The sequence below is a fragment of the Monodelphis domestica genome, chromosome 3 (assembly GCF_027887165.1).
Source record: "Monodelphis domestica isolate mMonDom1 chromosome 3, mMonDom1.pri, whole genome shotgun sequence".
In the NCBI taxonomy this organism is placed as follows: Eukaryota; Metazoa; Chordata; class Mammalia; order Didelphimorphia; family Didelphidae; genus Monodelphis; species Monodelphis domestica.
The window spans coordinates 537,432,377-537,452,346 of record NC_077229.1 but is presented as its reverse complement, the minus strand read 5'-3'; the positions used below and the strand labels follow the sequence as shown (position 1 = coordinate 537,452,346).

At 35.6% G+C, this 19,970-nt stretch overlaps 1 protein-coding gene across 4 annotated transcripts in view; it reads left to right on the top strand.

The window, feature by feature from the left end:
- Positions 1–19,970, top strand: part of PGGT1B (protein geranylgeranyltransferase type I subunit beta) — a 64,041-nt gene that overhangs the window by 17,622 nt on the left and 26,449 nt on the right. For all 4 annotated transcript variants that reach the window (XM_001370169.4, XM_007486609.3, XM_056825044.1 and 1 more), the window contains 2 exons: positions 4,014–4,165; positions 14,370–14,502. In XM_001370169.4, coding sequence (XP_001370206.1) covers positions 4,014–4,165; positions 14,370–14,502 — 285 coding nt within the window. The remainder of the gene's footprint in view (positions 1–4,013; positions 4,166–14,369; positions 14,503–19,970) is intronic.

The following is a 19,970-nucleotide window of genomic DNA, read 5'->3' as shown; positions in this document are numbered from 1 at the left end:
ACAAGGTGCCACATAAAGGATTATGTCACCAGAAGTACTGTATGTGAGCGACATTGCGCTTCGTGGCTCCACCACATACAGTGCTCCTCTCATTGACCACCAATGAGAGAGGTGCCCTTTCTGAAATTGCAGTGGGGGCTGGATAAATGGCCTCAGGGGGCCTCAGTTTGGAGACCCCTGTCGTAGAGCAACTGCTATAATTGTTTTGATTTCCTTTTATGTTCTCAGATGCTCCTACTTCATTCTGGGCATATTTCCCCTATAACAAAGGGTTTTTGTAAGGTACTATGAGTCTGCCATATCCTAAGGTTTCTCTCAATTATGGCTTTAAAGAAAATAAGAAGTTAAGGTGTTCCTGATTTTTATTCTAGTAACTTCTTATAATTTTAAGTCAAAAAAGACAACTAGGAAAAAGATATGAGCTACCAGTATTGTATATACTACATTAACAACTCATTTCAATATTTTTCAAAGGAAACTTGTTGAATTTCACCTAGATGCATCAACTCACGAGATGGGCTTATAATCTAGTTTCAAAAGTCAAAATTAAAAGCTGAATATAGACTTCATGAGATAGAAGCTCTCCTAAAATGATTTGGGTGGCTCATTTGAAACAGTGTAATAATACAATGTGGTGATTTCTACCAAACTTATTCTTGCTTAATTTTGGCATGCTTTATTTCCATATCAACTGAACCAGTTTTCTGTGAAAAATAAGGCTTGCAAATAATAGAGTTGTCTCTATCATGTTGCTTTCTAGTTATTCTAGTTATTCTCCTCCCCACCCTTGTAATAAACAAGAAGTTAACAAAAATAAATCAATAAATTGGCCGTATCAAATTGCACTGCATATTCCATTGGGCTGGAATCAGTTGCCATAAATAGTGCAACTACTTCATGTGATTCATTATTTGTACTAATTGGGACTTAGCTGTAGTCATTTATGATGATGTAGTATTTCATTCAGTAATATTTCATTACCTTCATGTACCACAGAAAATATTCACTTATTGTTTCTAGGTTACAAGTTTTGCTTCTAGTTCTTTGCTACTCCAAAAAGTACCAGAAATATTTTTGTATTGTCATGGGAACTACCCCCACCCTCCTTTTTTTAACCTCCTTGGTTTATGTCTAGTTTTGTTCATTTGTGTCTGATTCTGTGACCCTTTGGTTGATGGAATTTTAATGCAAAGATACTGGAGTGGTTTGCCATTTCCTTCTCGAGTAGATTAAGGTAAACAGAAATTAAATGATTTGCTTAGAATCACCTAGTGTCTTGAGACCAGATTTAAACCCAGGTCTTTCTAATCTTTCTGATCCCAGGTCTAGAGCTTTATCTACTGAGTTACTTTTGCATTGTAGTCATATACTAACGAGGATAACAGTACAGTTTTAGTTGCATCTTTAGTAAAATTCCAAATGGCTTTGCAGAACAACTGGGCCAATGACCTGTACCTCCAGCAGTGCATTAATTAATACATATGTTTTCCTACATTTTCAGTTTTCATCTTGGTTTATTTTTCCAGTTAGGGTATGAGGTGAATGAAACTTCAGTTATCTTACTTTTCATTCCTTTTATTAGTGATTCAGAATATTCTTTTATGTGGTTGCTGATAGCTTCTTTTGAAAAATGCCTATTTGTGACCTTACTTTTGTCATATATTTGTTACAATAAGACTCAAATATCAAGGTTTTTATTAGACATTAGGTGCAGTGATTTCCCCCATTTTATTGTGTTATTTCTAATTCTAGTAGCACTGATTTGATTTGTGTAAGTTTTTCAATTTTATATAATTGAAATTATACCTTTTATTCTGATCACCTAATTTTGTTTTTCAACTTTATTTTATTTTTGGTTTGAATTCTCTTTCCTTCTCCACCCCATAAAATCCATTAATAATATATATAGTTGTGCAAAATAAATTCCTTCATTAGTCAAGTAAAAAAAATTCCTCATGCTGCATTTGAGTTCATTCTTATTCTCTACCCATAATTTCATATTTGAGTCCTTTGGAGCTATGGGTGATTGTTGTGTTGATCCAGTTGTTTGTCTTTACTTTTATATTGCTGTTATCATATAAATTGTTCTCCTTGCCCTGCTCACTTTACTTTGCATTAGTTCATAATTAGCACAATTGTATTCTGTCACATTCATATTCCATAATTTGTTCAATTGTTTCCCAATTGATGGGCAACCTGGCAGTTACCAATTGTTTGCTCTCATGAAGAGGTGCTATAAATATTTTTGTATGTAGTAGCCTATGTATTCTTTTTCTTCAATAGCTTTGGGATATAGACCTTCTATTGGTATCAATGAGTCAGAGGGTATGCACAGTTTTTAAACTTTTTGAGCTTAGTTCCAAATTGCTTTCCAGAATGGCTACTACTTGTGATTTTCATTTTTTGTTAACTAGCCAATCTGATGGATGAAAATTGGTACTTCAAAATTTTTTAAATTTGTATTTCTCTAGTTATCATTAATTTCTTCCTCAGATATCTGCCTTTGCATATCCTTTGAACATTTATCATTTGAAGAATTATGCTTATTCTTGTAAATTTGATTTACTTCCCTTTATATCTTAGAAATTAGACTTTTATCAGAGAAACTTGCTACAATCAATAAAAACATTTATTAAGTACCAGCCATTTATTTGTCTTTTATTTCTCACTTCTAATTTTAGCTACATTGGTTTTGCTTGGGCAAAAACTTTTTAATTTTATGTAACTGGAAGCACCCTCCCCTTTTGCTCCCCACCCCTGGTAAACCTCTCCATCTTTTCTTTTGTTTGTGAACTTTCCCTATCCTTAGATCTGCCAGGCAGTTTCTTCTATATTCTTCTCATTTGTTTATGTCAGTCTTTATATCTAAATTATATACTCATTTGGCTCATCTTGCTATCTGTCTCTTGTTCAGAATTCTCCCTTCAGCTATAGTTATGCAAGGTATAGCCTTATATTTTCCTGTAATTTCCTTATTTTATGGTCTTTTATCTAGATAAAATATCCATTTGGAACTTATTGTGGGATATGATCTAAGATGTTGATGCAGACAGCTTTTCTTCTTTTTTTCAAAATCCATGCCTTCTGTCTTAGAATCAGTACTAAATTGGTTCCAAGGAAGAATAGTTGTAAAGGCTAGGAAATTGGGGTTAAGTGACTTGCTCCTAGGGTCATTAACTAGAAAGGTATCTGAGATCATATTTGAAGCCAAGATCTCTGATCTCTAGGTCTGGCTTACTGTCCACTGAGCCATCCAGCTGCCCCATAAACTTACATTATTGAAGATTTATTTCTGATTTTCCCAGGAGTTTTTTTCCCCAGTTCTTAATTGAAAAGTAGAGATGGCTTTTCCTCAATAGATGGTTTTGTCTGGGCTTTTTTAGCCTTTTGCTTTTAAGACTTTAAGGGGACAGGATTCAGCTGATACTTTGGCAAATTGTCTAAAATAAAAAAAAATAAAAAAAACATAAAAAAACCCAGTTTATTCTGTTCCTTTGTGTTGTATCTGATTACTTAATGGAATCAGACATTAATTATTAAATTAATTGGTAAATGGAGCATATGATACTGAATAAATACTTTTCTCATTTCCAGGTTATTAAATTATAAGGGACTAGATTTTCATAGAATAAATACTTGTTACTTTAGAAACATTTAGAAATTTAGAATTAGAAATTTAGAAAAAAATAGTTAATTGTATAGTCATTTTCATTCAGAAGAAAAAGAACCCAATTTAACTATAGTTTTAATAAATTCTTATTCTAATGAATCACAGGAAATATAATTGAACTTTAAGCAGAATAAATTTAAAATTTATATTGGAATACATGTAATTGCTATTGTTTGAATGAGAGAATTATGGTTTTTCTTAGATTTCCCATAAGATGCATTTTACCTATAAAGTATTAGCAAGTTAAATTTAATGTGATTATTAACTAGCTATCTTACTTTGAATTGTTTATTGATACATGACAACCAATTTCCTAATTATTATTGTATTATCTTAAATTTAGGATCTTGGCATAGCTCATCCTTATGACAGTGGACATATAGCAATGACTTATACCGGACTCTCATGCTTAGTTATTCTTGGAGATGATTTAAGCAGAGTAAATAAAGAAGCCTGCTTAGCAGGATTGAGAGCGCTTCAGCTGGAAGATGGAAGGTATGATGAATTCTTTGTCAGTTTTAAAGATAAGTTACTTGATTTGAACAAATTTGAACAAAACTGAAATAGCGAGCATAACAAACCTTTTTTAGCATTATAAACTCATTTGAGCCAACTAAAGGTTGGTATGAATGACAAGCTATGCTTGAATTCCTAATAAAGAAAATTAACTCTTTAATTCCTTTCATGATTCAAAATGTTGATTCTCTTAGTGGTAATAATTAGTAATAAGTCTTCTTGTTAGTCCAAACAAGAGAGAATAGTACCTAAATAAATCATATTTTTCTTCAGAACGAAAATATGTGGATAATTTCTTATTGGCATGTCAGGCATTTATTAAGAGTCTACTGTGGATAGTAGTATAAAATTTTGTATAAAATACAAATAAACAATTTTTAGAGAATACAGCAAACACAGTGCTTTGTAAACCATAAAGCATTTTGTAAATGCTAAAATTATTATTATTATTATTATTAAAATGCTAGGGAAACCAGTATAGTAAAGACATCTAGTAGTGAAGTAGGAAAAAGTAAACCTAAATACAGAAATAAATTACAGTAGTATGAATTTAAACATACTATAATGTATTCTAGAACTTTCTTTAAGTAGAAAGGGGGGAGTAAATTAGATTGATTGGTATGTTATAGAATTAAGGTTTTGATAGTATTATCAAGACCGATTTGATAGCAAAAACTCTGACGGTTTCATTTACTTTCTGCAGAAAACAGTTCTAAGATTTGACTATCCACAGGCTATTCCCAAATAAAGAAAGCCTTTTGTGACTAATATATTATACTTTTTCAAACTACAAACAACCATAGGTTTAATCTAATCAAACCCTCTTATAGGTGAAGAAATTAAAGTGGAGTAGTTAAATGACTTTTTTTTTAAAGAAAGCATTGTTTTTAGGCCATCTTGCTCTTGAGGATTTCCTAATTACCTATTGGGTCCTAGGGTGGGGACTGTTAGGATCAAAATGGGATAATAATTTTATGAAATTATGTGGTTGCCAATATTTATCATATCATAAGTCAGAAATTTATTTACAAATGAAGAGAAAGCAATAAAAAGAAATGTGAGGGGGATAGAGAAGTTGTCTATCCTATCTCAACCAGGAAGGCTGGTATTGAGTAACCCCAGAGCCTCCTCCAAAATGGAAGCTAGTCTCTTAGGAAACTAGGAAAGTAGTCAGCCTTTCACTCACCCAAAGAAGTAGTTCAGGAGTAATGAGTCTTAAGTTGAAGCTGAGCTCCAAGCCCATGATCCAAGCCGCAGTCTCTAGTGTTACAAGGGAATCACTTTAAAAGACTGATATATATTAATTTAAGGTCGCCAAGGAATCAGCTATGTAATTCCTAAATGAAAAACTCAAGTCAGCCGTCAGCCTTTTTTGGAGTTTAATTACAATAGCAGCAAGAAAGGAATTAGAGATATATATAGAGAGAGAAAGGGGAGAGAAGGGAATAGGGCTTAAATACCCCTTCTGTTTAGGCTGGGCCAAAAGGCCCAAGCCCTTAGATAGCTGGGGCAAAGAAAAGAGATCAGTCCCTTTCACTCACGTGTCCAAAATGGAGAAACAGTCTCAGAGGCCCCCACCTTCAGCTTCCTTCAGAGCAAGCTTCCTCAGAGCCCAGCAACCACACAGACCAAAAACTCAATCCCTCCTCGAGTCTCCAGACCCTCCTATCTTTAAGGAAACCATCCAAGTTGCCTCCCCTCAGTCCTCACATCTACCAATCACTCTTCATCAATTTCCCTGTCAATGGAGGCTCTCCCTTAACCCAGGACCGCCCAGAGGTTTCTGGCTTTTGCACATGTCTGTTGAAGGTCATATTTTCAAATGATTAAATCTATACTCCTTTGTTCCAGCCCTTTCTAAATCCTGTTAACTTGAGTATGGTAGAGATTGGAATAATTAAATTTTGATCTAGGCTGCAGCCCTTACTCAATCCTATTAGGACTGAATAGGGTGGAGATTTATTCCAAGTATCTCCATTGTATCAATTCTAAATCAATCAAGACTCAAAGAAATTCCTGTTCTATGCTTAAGCATAGGTCAAAGTCCTTTCCATTGTTCAGCAAAGGGTTTCTGTCCTAAAGTAATCTTAAGAAGGGAAGAGAAGGAACCTCCCATGCCAATGGAGTTCCCATTCCAATAGACTATCAGTAAGAAATTTTCCAAGTATGAAATATCCCAATGGTGAAATTTTCAACAATTATAAGTCTAAGGAAATTTGAGGTTTACACTAGCAAGCTCACTCTGAAGATTCTCCCCAGTTAGAAGATTATCTCCAGAAGACAATTTCTTTAGGCTATGTTCTCAAAGACCATCTCCCAGAGTAAGTTCAGGGCTTGCTTTTATGGTGACTCCTTGTCCCTGCTCCTCTTCAGAAGGGCCAGTCACAGTTTCCAAAATTGTCTAGCACTGCCTAGGGTTTTCAGTTTCCTGATTGAACAGTTTCTGAGGTCTTGAACTCTTACAGATTTCTGACTGATTTAAAAACGGGTGGAGCTCTTCCAAGTATCTTGCTGTCTTCTCACCTAGCACTAAATAGGGCATGAATTTACTAAGTGGTTTGCAAGCTCTTCCACCTAGTTCAAGCTTGTGTTGATTCAATCAAAAGGTAGTCAAAGGAGAGTTAATCCTGTCTCCACAATCTAGTGAGGTACTTAAGTTAGTGTTAACTCAGGATAGATAATAGAGTAAAGAATTCTCTTTCACAGGACTTTGGATGGGAACTTAATTGTTCCTACCTTCCCTGAAATCATTTCTCAAGAATCTTTAATTACCATCTACAGTAGAGGAAATGAAGGTACTAGAATTCCATGAAATGGTTCTCCAATGGCTTTGGACATTCAAATTCCAATTTAATAATTTCTTTTCATTTTAAAATGTCATGGGAAAACATTTGGTTTTCATTTCTCTATTTCCAAATGTTGTTCAAATATGTTTTAAATGCATTCTTTCCATAAAACTTTTTATATTTCTATTTTTCATCATTTTTACCCTGTTTTTTATATATATATATATATATATATATGGAGAGAGAGAGAGAGAGAGAGAGAGACTATATAGTTAATATATATAACCATATAAGAAATATAGTTAAACCATGTAAACCAACATTTTAGCCATTTATGTCTTAAGAAGAGGGATATTTTCATCAATCCTCTGAGATTGAAATTGGTTGCTCTGTCGGTTTGAGTTAGAATGTTTTTAGTATTGTTTTCCTTTTAAAAAATATGATAATGCATTTTTTTATGCCACTTTCCATCTCCCTCCATTAAAAAATAAAAATAAAACTGTCATATGCATATTCTAGCAAAACAAATGACCACATTGACCATATCCAAGAATGCTTGTCTCATTCTTTATTTTAAGCCCTTCACCTCTCTGTTAGGGTTTTGTGCTTCATCTTCAGCCCTCTCATCATCATGGTTTATCATTGTTATAGCAAAGCTCTATAGACTTTCAAAAAAAATTTTTTTTAATATTGTCCTTATGTAAGTTGTTCTACTTCAATTCAAAAAGATTTTCCCAGTTTACTCTTTGACTGTCCATTTTGTATTTATTATGGATCAGTAGTATTTTATTATATTTAAATTAACTTAACTATTCCCCAAGAGGTGGGTATCCCCTTAGCTTACAGTTTGGGACTACTGTAAAAAGAACTACTATAAATATTTTTGTACCTGTGCTTCTTTTTGTTTTTGTTTTTTCAATTTTGATCTCTGAGGAATGGGCCAATAGTAGTATTTCTGGATCAAGGAGTATAGTCAGAATAGTGACTTTGTAGATCTAGTTCCAAATTCCTTTCCAGAATGGTTAGTCCAATTTGCAGTTTGAGTGTTGTTTGTCTTTTATGTTACTGTGGTCATTGTGCTTATTTTGCTTTGTAATTCTTTATATATGTCTTGCCAAATTTTTGTGAATTCCTCATTTTTTATCTTTTATGGCACCATAATAGTCCATTAAGTTTATATAACAATCCATCTATTCCCAAATTGGTTAGCATCTACTTTGTTTTCAGTTTTTTTCCTGCCATAAAAATGTATAGCTATAAATATTTTAGAGCGAATAGGACCTTTACCTTTATCTTTGTCCTCCTTAAGCCCAGTTATGGTATTTAGTCCTTTTTGTATCGTAGTTCCAAATTCTTTTGTAGAAGAGTTCATTCACAGTTCACAAAATGTATTAATGAATGTGCCTATCTTTGCAGAGTCCCTTGGACATTGATTATTGCATGTTTTACCAAATTGCTATCTTGGGGCAATTGGGGTATATGGTGAAACCTTAGAGTTGTTTTAATGTGTATTTTTTTAAATTAATCTCTAGTTATTTAGGATAGAGTCTTTTCATGTTAATAGTACAAGAAAATTATCCAATTTTATCTGGTACAGGGAGGGTTTCTTAACCTTTTTTGTGTCATGGAACCCTAGTGGTAAAGTCTGCAGACCCCTTCTTAGAATATTTTTTAATAAAATAAATAGGGATATTAAGGAAACCAATAATTTTGAATTATAGTTATCAAAAAACTTTAATATATTCATGAACTAACAGGTCAAAAAGCATATAAATTACTCACTGATTCTTAAAAAGCAAGTCAGTCAAATAAATATTTGTTAAACTCTTTCTTTGTGTGAACATTTACAGTGTTTCAGGCATTTTGCTAGTTGTAGGTATCTAAAAAGAGGCACAAGACAGTTCCTACCTTTAAGGAGCTTATAGTCTAATGGAGGAAACAATAAACAACTATGTACAAACAAGCTGTATTACAGGATAAATAAAAAAAATAAAAAGGAAAATAGGATAGGTTCTGGAATTAAGAGGAATTTGGAAAGACTTCTTGTAGAAGATGGGATTTTTGTTGAGACTTAAAGGAAGCCAGGGTAGCCAGCAAGTGAGATGCGGAGGGAGAGCATTCCAGGTATTGCAGGCAGACAAAGAAAATGCCTAGAGTCAAGAGGTGAAGAGTCTTGTTCATGGAATAGCCAGGAGACCACTGTCACTGGAATAAAGAGTATTCAATGAAGATTAAAGTGTAAGAAATCTGGAAAGGTAGGAAGTGATCAGGTTATAAAGAGCTTTGAATCCCAAACAGGAGTTTTAAACTTTGAATTCTGGATGCTATAGGGAGCCACTGGAGTTTTTTGAGTGGGGTGAAGAAAATCACTTTGGTGTCTGAATGGGAATAGGGTAGCTTGGAGAGGGGAAAGACTCGAGGTAGGCTGGCTCACCAGCAGGCTATTGTAGTAGTCCAAGTGTGAGGTGATGAAGTCCTGTACCAAGGTGGTAGGAATGTCAGAGGAGAAAAGGGGGCATATTTGAGAGATGTTACAAAGGTGAAGTCAACAGGCCTTGGCAATAAATTGAATATGAGGGGTGAGAGATTGTGAAGACTATAAAATGACTCCTAATTTGTGAGCTTGAAGGATTTGGAAGGATGGTGTTGCCCTCTATAGTAATAAGAAAAGTAGGAGGTAGAGGGAGAGCTTTAGGGGGAGAGAAAGTGATTTCAGTTTTGGATATGTTGAGTTTAAGATATCTATACAGCTAGTTCAGATGTCTGGACATGTGAGATTGGAGGTCAGCCATTTCAGGATTGGTAGATTTGAAAATCATCAGCATGGAGATATTAATTAAATCCATAGAAGCTGATGAGATCACAGAGTAATAGAGGAAGAAAAGGAAAGCCTTAGGTGCCTCTTAGCATCTCATATAGAGTTGAGTTCACAGTAGATAGTTTATTTGCAAACACATTCTTATTTTATATGAAAAATATTCCATAGAAATAAACATTTATTAAGTACCTACTATATCTCAGGCACTGTGTTAAGACCTGAGTACAAAGAATGAAGAATCCTTACTCAGTAGAAACTTATATTTGAATGGGGGGAAACAATTGTGTATAGCAAAAAAATGGAAGTGAATAAATACAAATGTAAGCAAATTACTTAAATATGAGGTAGTTTGGGAGGGCATTAGGAAAGGTTTTCTACTCAATATTACTCCTCAGTTTGTTGGAGGGAGAGAGTAAATTCTAAGATTTCAGTTTCAGCCTAGGCAAGTTATACTATTGTTAATGAGGCCAAGGTCTTATGTGCCCCAATAACACTCAAGAGCCTTTGTTGTGGGCTGCTACTGATAAGTCAGCCCAAAGGGACAAAATGGCTGGCTTCTCCAAGATCTAGCCCAGAGAAACCAAAGAAGACAGACACAACAGAGAAACAAAGACAGACAGTAGAATGAACAAGATTCCGAATATATGGACTTGAGGAGATAACGAGGCCTTCAAGCAACAGTTTTCAATTTTATTGAGCATATAGGTCCAATATATATGTGATTTTACAAAAGCATCACATCATTGAAAGCCAATCAGGACTCATAAGCGTTATATCAGAATGAGCCAATGGAGTGAGGAGAGGGTAACAGCAGGTACAAATTTGGTCATACACAGAATACAAAGGTTTTTAGCTTTTGTATACATGTCTCTATGAAGATACAGCTTTTTAGGTCTTTTGCCTAAAATAGTGCAAAGCCTTGCAGGTATTGCTTGTCTGAGGAGTCTGGCCAGACTACTGGGGCCCCTTTGAGGAATGACTTAACTTATTATCTTGGAGTTAACCTTGGCTCCTAACAAAGGGCTGTGGTTCTCTAGAAACATGGCCTTGCCAAAGTGTTCAGGCCTGTCTTTTTTGCTGCTTTTCCTCAGTTGGCCCAAAGTGTCTTTATGGCTCTGTCAGGTCTCTTGTTCCATAGTCACAGAGCATAACCCATTCCCAGCCAATCATTTTTTAAGATAAAGATGTTTGGGTGGGAGAGTATAGATAATTCAGTAAGCTTTATAACTACTTTTGAATAACTGATTTACATATATTAATTTCTTGCCTAGTTGTACTACTTTGGAACTTTTCTGACTTTTTCACCATGCCCCAGGGAAATCATTAATGGTGAAATTTCCCATCATCCTGCATCAAAAACTTCATGCACCTGACTTTGGTACCCTACCTCATCACTGACACGCTGACTGAAAGTGACAGCATGAACTCTAAACTTCCATTTAAGGAAGGAGCTCAACTCAGAATGTCTCATTTCTCACCTGGCTGTACTACTTTAGGACTTCTCTGACTGCCTTCCCCAACTTCCTATTTTTCAGCTTCTTTTTTGTGTATTGTCTTTTCCCATTAGATTGTGAACTCCTTGAAGGCAGGGACTATCTTTTGCCTCTTTTAGTATACCAGCACTAGTACTATGTTCTTTTTGTTTCCAGCATTTAACACAGTGCCTGGCAACATAGTAAGCACTTAATATTTATTGACTGATAACTTCTACTCATGATAAATCTGCATTAATATCCTTATGTGATAGATAGCAGATTATGGTTGCTTAGCCCTAACAATTCCTTATACATAGTATTCTCATAATATATTTTTTGCTGAATAGAAAATCTTCAATTTTTTATCCTCCAACTCAGTGTATCCCTTCTTAGGACTTCTCTGATGAAAGAAAAATATGCCAGAATTTCCATAATGTTCAAAATTGAAGAATGATAGTAACTTCATTCTTTCGATTTGTTTAAACCTATTACTAAGGATTGTTGGCAGGACAAGATGAAGTGGGCAAGAATAAGATAAAAAGCCAAGCAAAGAATAAGAATGTTTTTGCAAATTAGCTAATGCTGTTGCTACTAATAAATGTGTGCGATAGGAGTTTTCTTTGAAACTTTTAGAGTAATCTCTCTCTGTATAGAAAAATATATTTATTCAAATATAGGTATTAATTTAGAAATAACAGAAGACAAAGTAGCCCATAGTTAGTATGGAAAATATTACATGCTTACATCTTGTCTTCCCTTGTATTATGTAGTCGTTTTAAATTATTAAACTTAATATATTCCATTGCTTGTATATAAATGAGAAGTCAAGATCTAAGATACTCCCAAAAATATATCCCATAAAACCTCCTGATTATGTAGTTACACCTGAGAGACATTTATCTTATTCTGGGGTATTGGTCTAGTTTACTTTGTAGCACCTCAGGTGATTTTACCTGTATTCATTACCCTTTCTACTGTAATTTTTCCAAGAGCAATTTTCTTATCAATTCCATAAAAACATTGATATCTATGCCACTCTTTTATGATTACTACTTCTATAATACTGAAATTATTCCACAGCTATTCATGGATTGAATAGGAACCGATAAAACTGTTCCTCAGAGGTGGTATTAAGAATGGAGATAGTATAAGTAGCAGCAAGTAAAGCCACATAGGAACTGAGTCATAATAAAATAGCACAATAGACTGTTAAGTAGTAATACAAATCCAAGTAGTAGTGGTGGTTGTTAAATAGGGCCTCTATTTATACAGCTATTACGTATTCAAAGTGGAATTTGGACCTAGATCTTCCTGACTCCCCAGCCTTATACTGTGCTGCTTCCTATCAATGGGAGTGTACTATTTTGTTGATGTGAAAACAAATTGAAAAGGATAAGGGATTTGCTCCTGATTATACAATTAATAAGTAACAGTGTTCTTTTAGGTCTCTTGAAAAGTCTAGTATTCTTTTCCTAGGTTATGTTGTAATGTAGAACAGTGATGATAAAATTATTATTTTATGTTGTTCAATGTTGTATTTGGCTAGTTTGTGCTATAATGTGGAATAATGATGTTATTGCTCAGTAAAGATTTGGTAAATTTAGCAAAGGCAATAGTGTAAACTAAATAGATTGTTATTTATTTATTTTTGAATTAATTTATTTAGTCAATTTAAAACATTATTCCTTGGTTACAATAATCACATTATTTCCCTCCCTCCCCTCCACCCACCCTTCCCACAGCTGACACTCAATTTCATTGGGTATTACTTGTGTCCTTGATCAGAACCTATTTCCATGTTGTTGGTGTTTGCATTCCTATGTTCATTTAGAGTCTACCTCCCCAGCCATATCCCCTTGACCCATGTAGTCAAGCAGTTGTTTTTCTTCTGTGTTTCTACTCCCACAGTTTTTCCTCTGAATGTGGATAGTGGTTTTTCTCGTAGATTCCTCCAAGTTGTTCAGGATAACTACATTGCCACTAATGGAGAAGTCCATTACATTTGATTGTACCATAGTGTTTCAGTCTCTGTGTACAATGTTTCCTGGTTCTGCTCCTTTCATTCTGCATCAATTCCTGGAGGTTGTTCCAGTCTCCATGGAATTCCTCCACTTTATTATTCCTTTGAGCACAATAGTATTCCATCACCAACATATACCACAATTTGTTCAGCCATTCCCCAATTGCAGGGCATCCCCTCATTTTCCAATTTTTGGCCACCACAAAGAGTACAGCTATGAATATTATTGTACAAGTCTTTTTCCTTATTATCTCTTTGGGGTACAAACCCAGCAGTGGTATGACTGGATCAAAGGGGAGACAGTCATTTAGTGCCCTTTGGGCATAGTTCCAAATTGCCCTCCAGAATGGTTGGATCAATTCACAACTCCACCAGCAATGCATTAATGTCCTGACTTTGCCACATCCCCTCCAGCATTCATTACTTTCCTTTGCTGTCATGTTAGTCAATCTGCTGGGTGTGAGGTGATACCTCAGAGTTGTTTTGATTTGCATTTCTCTGATTATAAGAGATTTAGAACACTGTTTCATGTGCTTATTAATAGTTTTTGATTTCTTTAGCTGAAAATTGCCTATTCATGTCCCATGCCCATTTATCAATTGGAGAATGGATTGATTTTTTGGTACAATTGGTTTAGCTCTTTATAAATTTGAGTAATTAGACCTTTGTCAGAAGTTTTTGTTACAAAGATTGTTTCCCAATTTTTTGCTTCCCTTCTAATATTTGTTGCATTGCTTTTATTTGTACAAAAACTTTAATTTGATGTAATCAAAATTACTGATTTTACATTTTGTGATTTTTTTTCTAGCTCTTGGTTGGTTTTAAAGTCTTTCCTTTCCCAAAGATCTGAAGTGTACTATTCTGTGTTCACCTAATTTGCTTATAGTTTCCTTCTTTATATTCAGGTCATTCACCCATTCTGAGTTTTTCTTGGTGTAGGGTGTGAGATGTTGATCCAAACCTAATCTCTCCCTATATTGTTATTTAAAGGGAGTAAAATATTCCTTTTTAATGAAAGGAGGAGTAAGATGCAAGTAGTAATTACCAATACATTACTAAGAACAAAATCTTTTATTTCTTTCAGTTTTTGTGCTGTACCTGAAGGTAGTGAGAATGACATGAGGTTTGTCTATTGTGCTTCCTGTATTTGCTATATGCTCAATAATTGGTCAGGCATGGACATGAAGAAAGCCATAGACTATATTAGAAGAAGTATGGTAAGTTTTGCTAAAGGAGAATTATTTTTTCTGCTATTTAATAGAAACAATTGGCATTATATAATAAATTTTATAAATTTCTTTACCTACAGTATTGTAAAGGTGAAAATTAATTGTTGTACAATAATTTTATGAAATTAGATGGTTGCCAATATTATATCTCGAGTCAGAAATTTATTTACAAATATTTACATAATGGAGAGGAAACAATAAAGTAGAGAAATATGAAGAGGTTAGAGAGGTCATCTGTCCTATCCACTTAAATGTTTACTATGGGTCTGCTTAATCCAGGCAGAGATTAATTAGCTCTCAACCAGGAAGGTTGGTGGTGAGGAACCCCAGAGCCCCCTCCAAAATGGAAGCTAGTCTCTTAGGAAACTAGGAAAGGAGTCAGCCTTTCACTCACCCGATGATGTAGTCCAAGAGTCAGTCTTAAGTTGAAACTGAATTCCAAGCTACAGTTTCCAGCAAGTCTCTCTCTTAAGACTTTCCCCAGTTAGAAGACTATCTCCAGAAGGCAATCTCTTCAGACTATCTTCTCAAAGACAATCGCCTCTGAGGGAATTTGGGGCTTACTTTTATGATGAATTTTTGTCCTTGCCCCTCTTCATAGGGACCAGTCACAGGTTCCAAATTGTCTAGCACTGCCTAGGGGGCAGTGTCTGTGGGATCAATTTCTCACCTTCTGAAGCTTAAGTTCTTATTTCAGGGTGTAAATTTTCTAAAATTCACCTTCTGGAGAGGGGAATACTCGTCCTAGCTGATTGAGTTTCTGAGGGTGTGAATTCACTTACGTGGTTTGCAAGCTCTCCCACCTAGTTCATTGAAAAGGTAAACAAAGGAGAATTAATCCTTTCTTCATAATCTAGTGTGAATTTTAGATTTACTCCACCCTGCTTAGTCTAGCAATCAGGAATGTATACACCCCTTCTTAAGTATTAAGTGTTGAGAAGGATGGCCTATGATAGCCATGTGCTAGCAAATGACAAATCAGAAACAACTGACAGACCTGCTGCGCTGTCTTAAGTCAAGCTTAAGCTACCATTGGTACATGTGAGATGCAGGAGGTGATATAAAAAAGTCTATATCTTCACGTCACTTCTTCTTGCTGTTCTCTTTGGGCGGCAGAGGAGTTGAGCTCGGGTCTCTCTCTCAGAGACTAGCTCTCTCGGAGTCATTTGCTTTGACTAGCGGTTTGGCTCCTGGCAACATTTTGGCATCTTTGCATGGGTCAGGTGAGGGATCTTCCCTGAGCTCTCTTGGAGTTTAGGCTAATTACTTTTTTTCCTTTACCTTTACTAAATGCTATCCTCTTAGGAGGCCCCTCATCTCACAGGAGGCCTCATGGCTGAGGTCTCTGAACTTCCCTTAGCTTAGGCTAGGCCAGAAAATTCTTATACCTCTTTCTCTCCCTCTTCTTCATAATTCCTTCCCTCTATATTAATTAAACCACCATAAAATTCCCAAACTGACGAGTATTTTTATTGGGATTTGAATTAATCCCTGGCGACCAACTGAATTTATATTCAGTTAAAAAAAACCCCTAAATTTACCCCTTACAATCTGGCTAATCCATGAAGGTTGTGACCGGGACCCTCAAATTTTTGTGAAACCTTCCTTTCCTTTCTCTCTTTATTACCTCCTCAAGTCAGTCTTTTAAGCATCTAACTCAGCAGTTCAAAACACAGCTGCGAGATCAGGTGAGTATAAAACATTTTTTTTCTCTTTTCTCCTTAATTTGAATTGACACAGCTGTTTTTTTTTTTTTAAACCTAAAAGTGGCAGGGCCTTAAGTGGCCTTAGCCAGGGAAATTGTTTCCAAATTTCCCTTCCCTTAGGGAATAAACAACTCAATTAGCCAATCCTCACTGACAATACTGCCTAGATTACTCTTTAATTAGGGGTGAGAAAAACCTGGAGGAAGTTTTGGCCTTGTCCTGCTCCCAACCTGTCTCTAGTTTTAAAATTAAGTGAGAAATAAAAAAGTCTGGTGAAGCCAGCTAGAAAAAGCTTTTGAGACTTTTCTCAAAGAGAGAAATGGTTTTACCCTGAAAGGGAAATAGAGGAAGCTTGTGACCCCTCCCAAATCAAACAAAAACTCAGCCTTAGCCTCAGGCAAAAGGCTTTGCTTTCTGTCTCCTTTTGCCTAGGGGCTTGATTGGATTAAAAGACTTTAAAAAAAAAAGTACACTACACCCAAATCTTTTTGTTTTCACTCAACTTTAACCCCTTGCCAGTAGAGACACCTAAAACCAAAATTGTAAATAATTAAAAAAAAAAAAAAATATATATATATATATATATATATATATATATATATATAAACGAATACTACATTCAATGAAATTTGTATGACTTTTGATAAATTAGGGACATTAAAGATTTCAGAATACCTCCCATTTCTTATGTTCTTAGGTAATTTCATTGTTATACTCCTAAATACTGTGACAAGAAATGCTACCTTGAAAAATTTTGAAGCCAAAATGAAGGAAAAAGTGAAAAACCAATTGGATAATTTAAAATACTTCTTACAGGATCAATTGGCAAATCCTGACCCCACCAAAAACATGTCTGACCCTTACAAACCTGCTTCTGAACCTCTAAATGAGGAAATTCTTTCCCCCGAAATGGAGATGCAAAACACCTCTCCTACAGCTCAGCTGTTGGACTGCTTCTCTTGTGGTTTGCAAATCTTGGCTGAACTTAGATCCTTCTCCTGAAACCCCAGCTTCTGAAACACCAGTTTCTCCAGTTCCTTCTCCTAACCAGAAACCAATTCCAGCCCAAGGAAATCTCATCCTTCTAAAGAAACTCTTTCTAGTCAAACTGACTCACAGGTACCAAATTTAACTAGACACCTTTTTCCTCTAAGAGAAGTACCTGAAATAGGACTCAACGGAAATGTGCTGACTCTAAGGCTCAATATACCATTTACTCCCCAAGAAATAAGTGAATTCACATGAAATGTTCCTACATATGAACAAGACCCCTTTATGGTAACGAAAAATATGACAGACATATTTTTTCAGTATAATCCATCTTACAAAGACATTGAAAACTTGCTCCAGGCTTTTTTAATTGAACGTGAGAAAAATAAAATATTTTCTCATGTCAATAAAGCCTGGGGGTGCAATGCAGCACACTGGTCATCTCAGGATCCCAAATGGGACTATATCAACTCTGAGGATTATTTACAACTATACCATTGTAGGGAGACCATCTTAACTGCCATGAGAGAGTATGCTGACAGCATGGATAAGTGAACAGAATTTGAAAGAATTAAGCAAGATGAGGAAGAAACACCCGCCAGATTCATGGACAGAATAATTGAGTTTGGGGGTCGATACCTAGATTTTGACCTTTCTAAAGATAATTGCATAAGACAAATTAGAAGGCATTTTGTCAATCTCTTGCAAAGTGATTAGGGATTATTTTAGAACTCATTGCCCAAGGTGGCCTCAGATGGATCTTGAAGAATTATGAAAAACCGCTCTATATGTTTCAAAGGGAAACAAAAGGAGGAAGAGACTAATGATCTAATGGAGAAAATTGAGAACTGATTGACATATTTAACAACTAAGATTGCTAAACTGGAAAAAGGGCATGATACTCAGCCAATGGCACTTGCCCCTCTCCAAGAATCTAATTATCAATCCATTACCTGCCAATTCTATGAGAAGGGCCCCAGAATGATAGAGTGTAGAAATTTATTCAAGGCAGTCAGAAAGAATATGCAGTTTAATAACAACTGCAGAAATAATGATTATAGAATAATATAGTAATGATAATGGAAACCACAACTTTAGGAATGAAAACTACAGGAATAGGTATTGAAAATGATAACTCAAACCAAATGACTCCACAACAATATAACTTAAGTGGTGCTCGTCCAAAAAAATACTCGGGGTAATAATGCCCCTCGGAGGGGGGTCCCTCAGGGGATTGCCCAAGGAACTTCCCAAATACTATGAAGGTGTGTGTGTGTGGGGGGGGGGCTGGGGCACAGGAATCAGAGGATACAACCTTTGGTTTTCCAGACCCCGATGTCGTACTACCCATTGTCTCTATCCATTGCCCCCCCATACTAATGATCCTCATGCTACCTTAAAGGTGGGTAACACCTATTATGATTGTCTTTTGGACATTGGAGCTTCTGGGTCTGTATTAAAGAGTACACCTGATTTACATTGCTATTCTATTGGCTCAGAGAATGTAATGGGAATGTCAGGGATAACCCAAAGAGTTAAAAAGCTTTCCTCTAGGATGGTGTCTGTAGGACCCTTAGAAGTACAACATTCTTTCCTCTTGATGCTTGACTCCTCTTTAAATTTGCTGGGGAGGGACCTTCTATGCAAACTCAGAACCACAATAACTTGCTCCCCCAGATGGTTCCCAGATGGAAGTACCTGAGGAATCTTTAAAATTACTCCCTATAATTCTTTCAGAGAGTCAGGAGGGGAAAGAGCATCCCACCTTTGCAATACCTGCAGATATACCAGAGTCTTTTTGTGCCACATCTTCCTCTATTGTAGGCTTACTTAAGTTGGCTGTTTCTGTGCAGATAAAAACTTAAATCTAGTCCACCTCCTTCCATTCCTCAGTATCCTCTCTCAAAAGAGGCAATTTAGGGTATTACCCCAGTAATAAATTCCTTAATTGATCAGGGAATAATAATCCTTTTTAAATCTGAATGCAACACACCCATCCTACCCGTTAAAAAACCAAAAATAAGGCCCGATGGCAAGTACCTTTATAGATTCATACAGGATTTGAGGGCTGTGAACAATCACGTTATAAAGAGACACTCCGTAGTTTCCAACATACATATGATCATTTCTTCTATTCCTAGCACAGGGACATACTTTACAGTAGTGGACTTGTGCTCAGCCTTCTTTTCCATACCCATTCATAAGGATTCCAGGCATATCTTTGCTTTCACCTGGAAGTGTTCCAAGATACATGGAGTCGTCTGCCCCAGGGTTATGTGGAAAGCCTGAGTTTATTTGCACAAATTTTGAGCCAAGGCACAGATAATATAACATTTAAAAACAGCAAATTAATCAACTATGTAGATGATCTACTCTTGACTTCAACAGATGCAGAAGCATGTCAGGAAGATAGTAAACACTTTCTTTTGGAATTACACAAAAGAGAGCATAAGATTTTGAAGAATAAAGTTCAGTGGTGTCTCCCTAAAGTAGAATATTTGGGGTTCATCCTGACTGCGGATGCCTGCTCTATTTCTCCCAAATGAATTGAAAATATTCAAAACTTAAGCACTCCTACCACTAAGAAACAGTTGAGAGCAATTTTAGGAGCAACAGGGTTTTATAGACAATGGATTCCTTACTATGGGGAAATTACTAAGCCCCTTATAACACTAATGAGGGATTTGGTCCCTGAACCACTTAAATTAGAGTCAGAACACCTGTCAGCTATATCAGATTTAAACAGGCTATCCTGTCTGC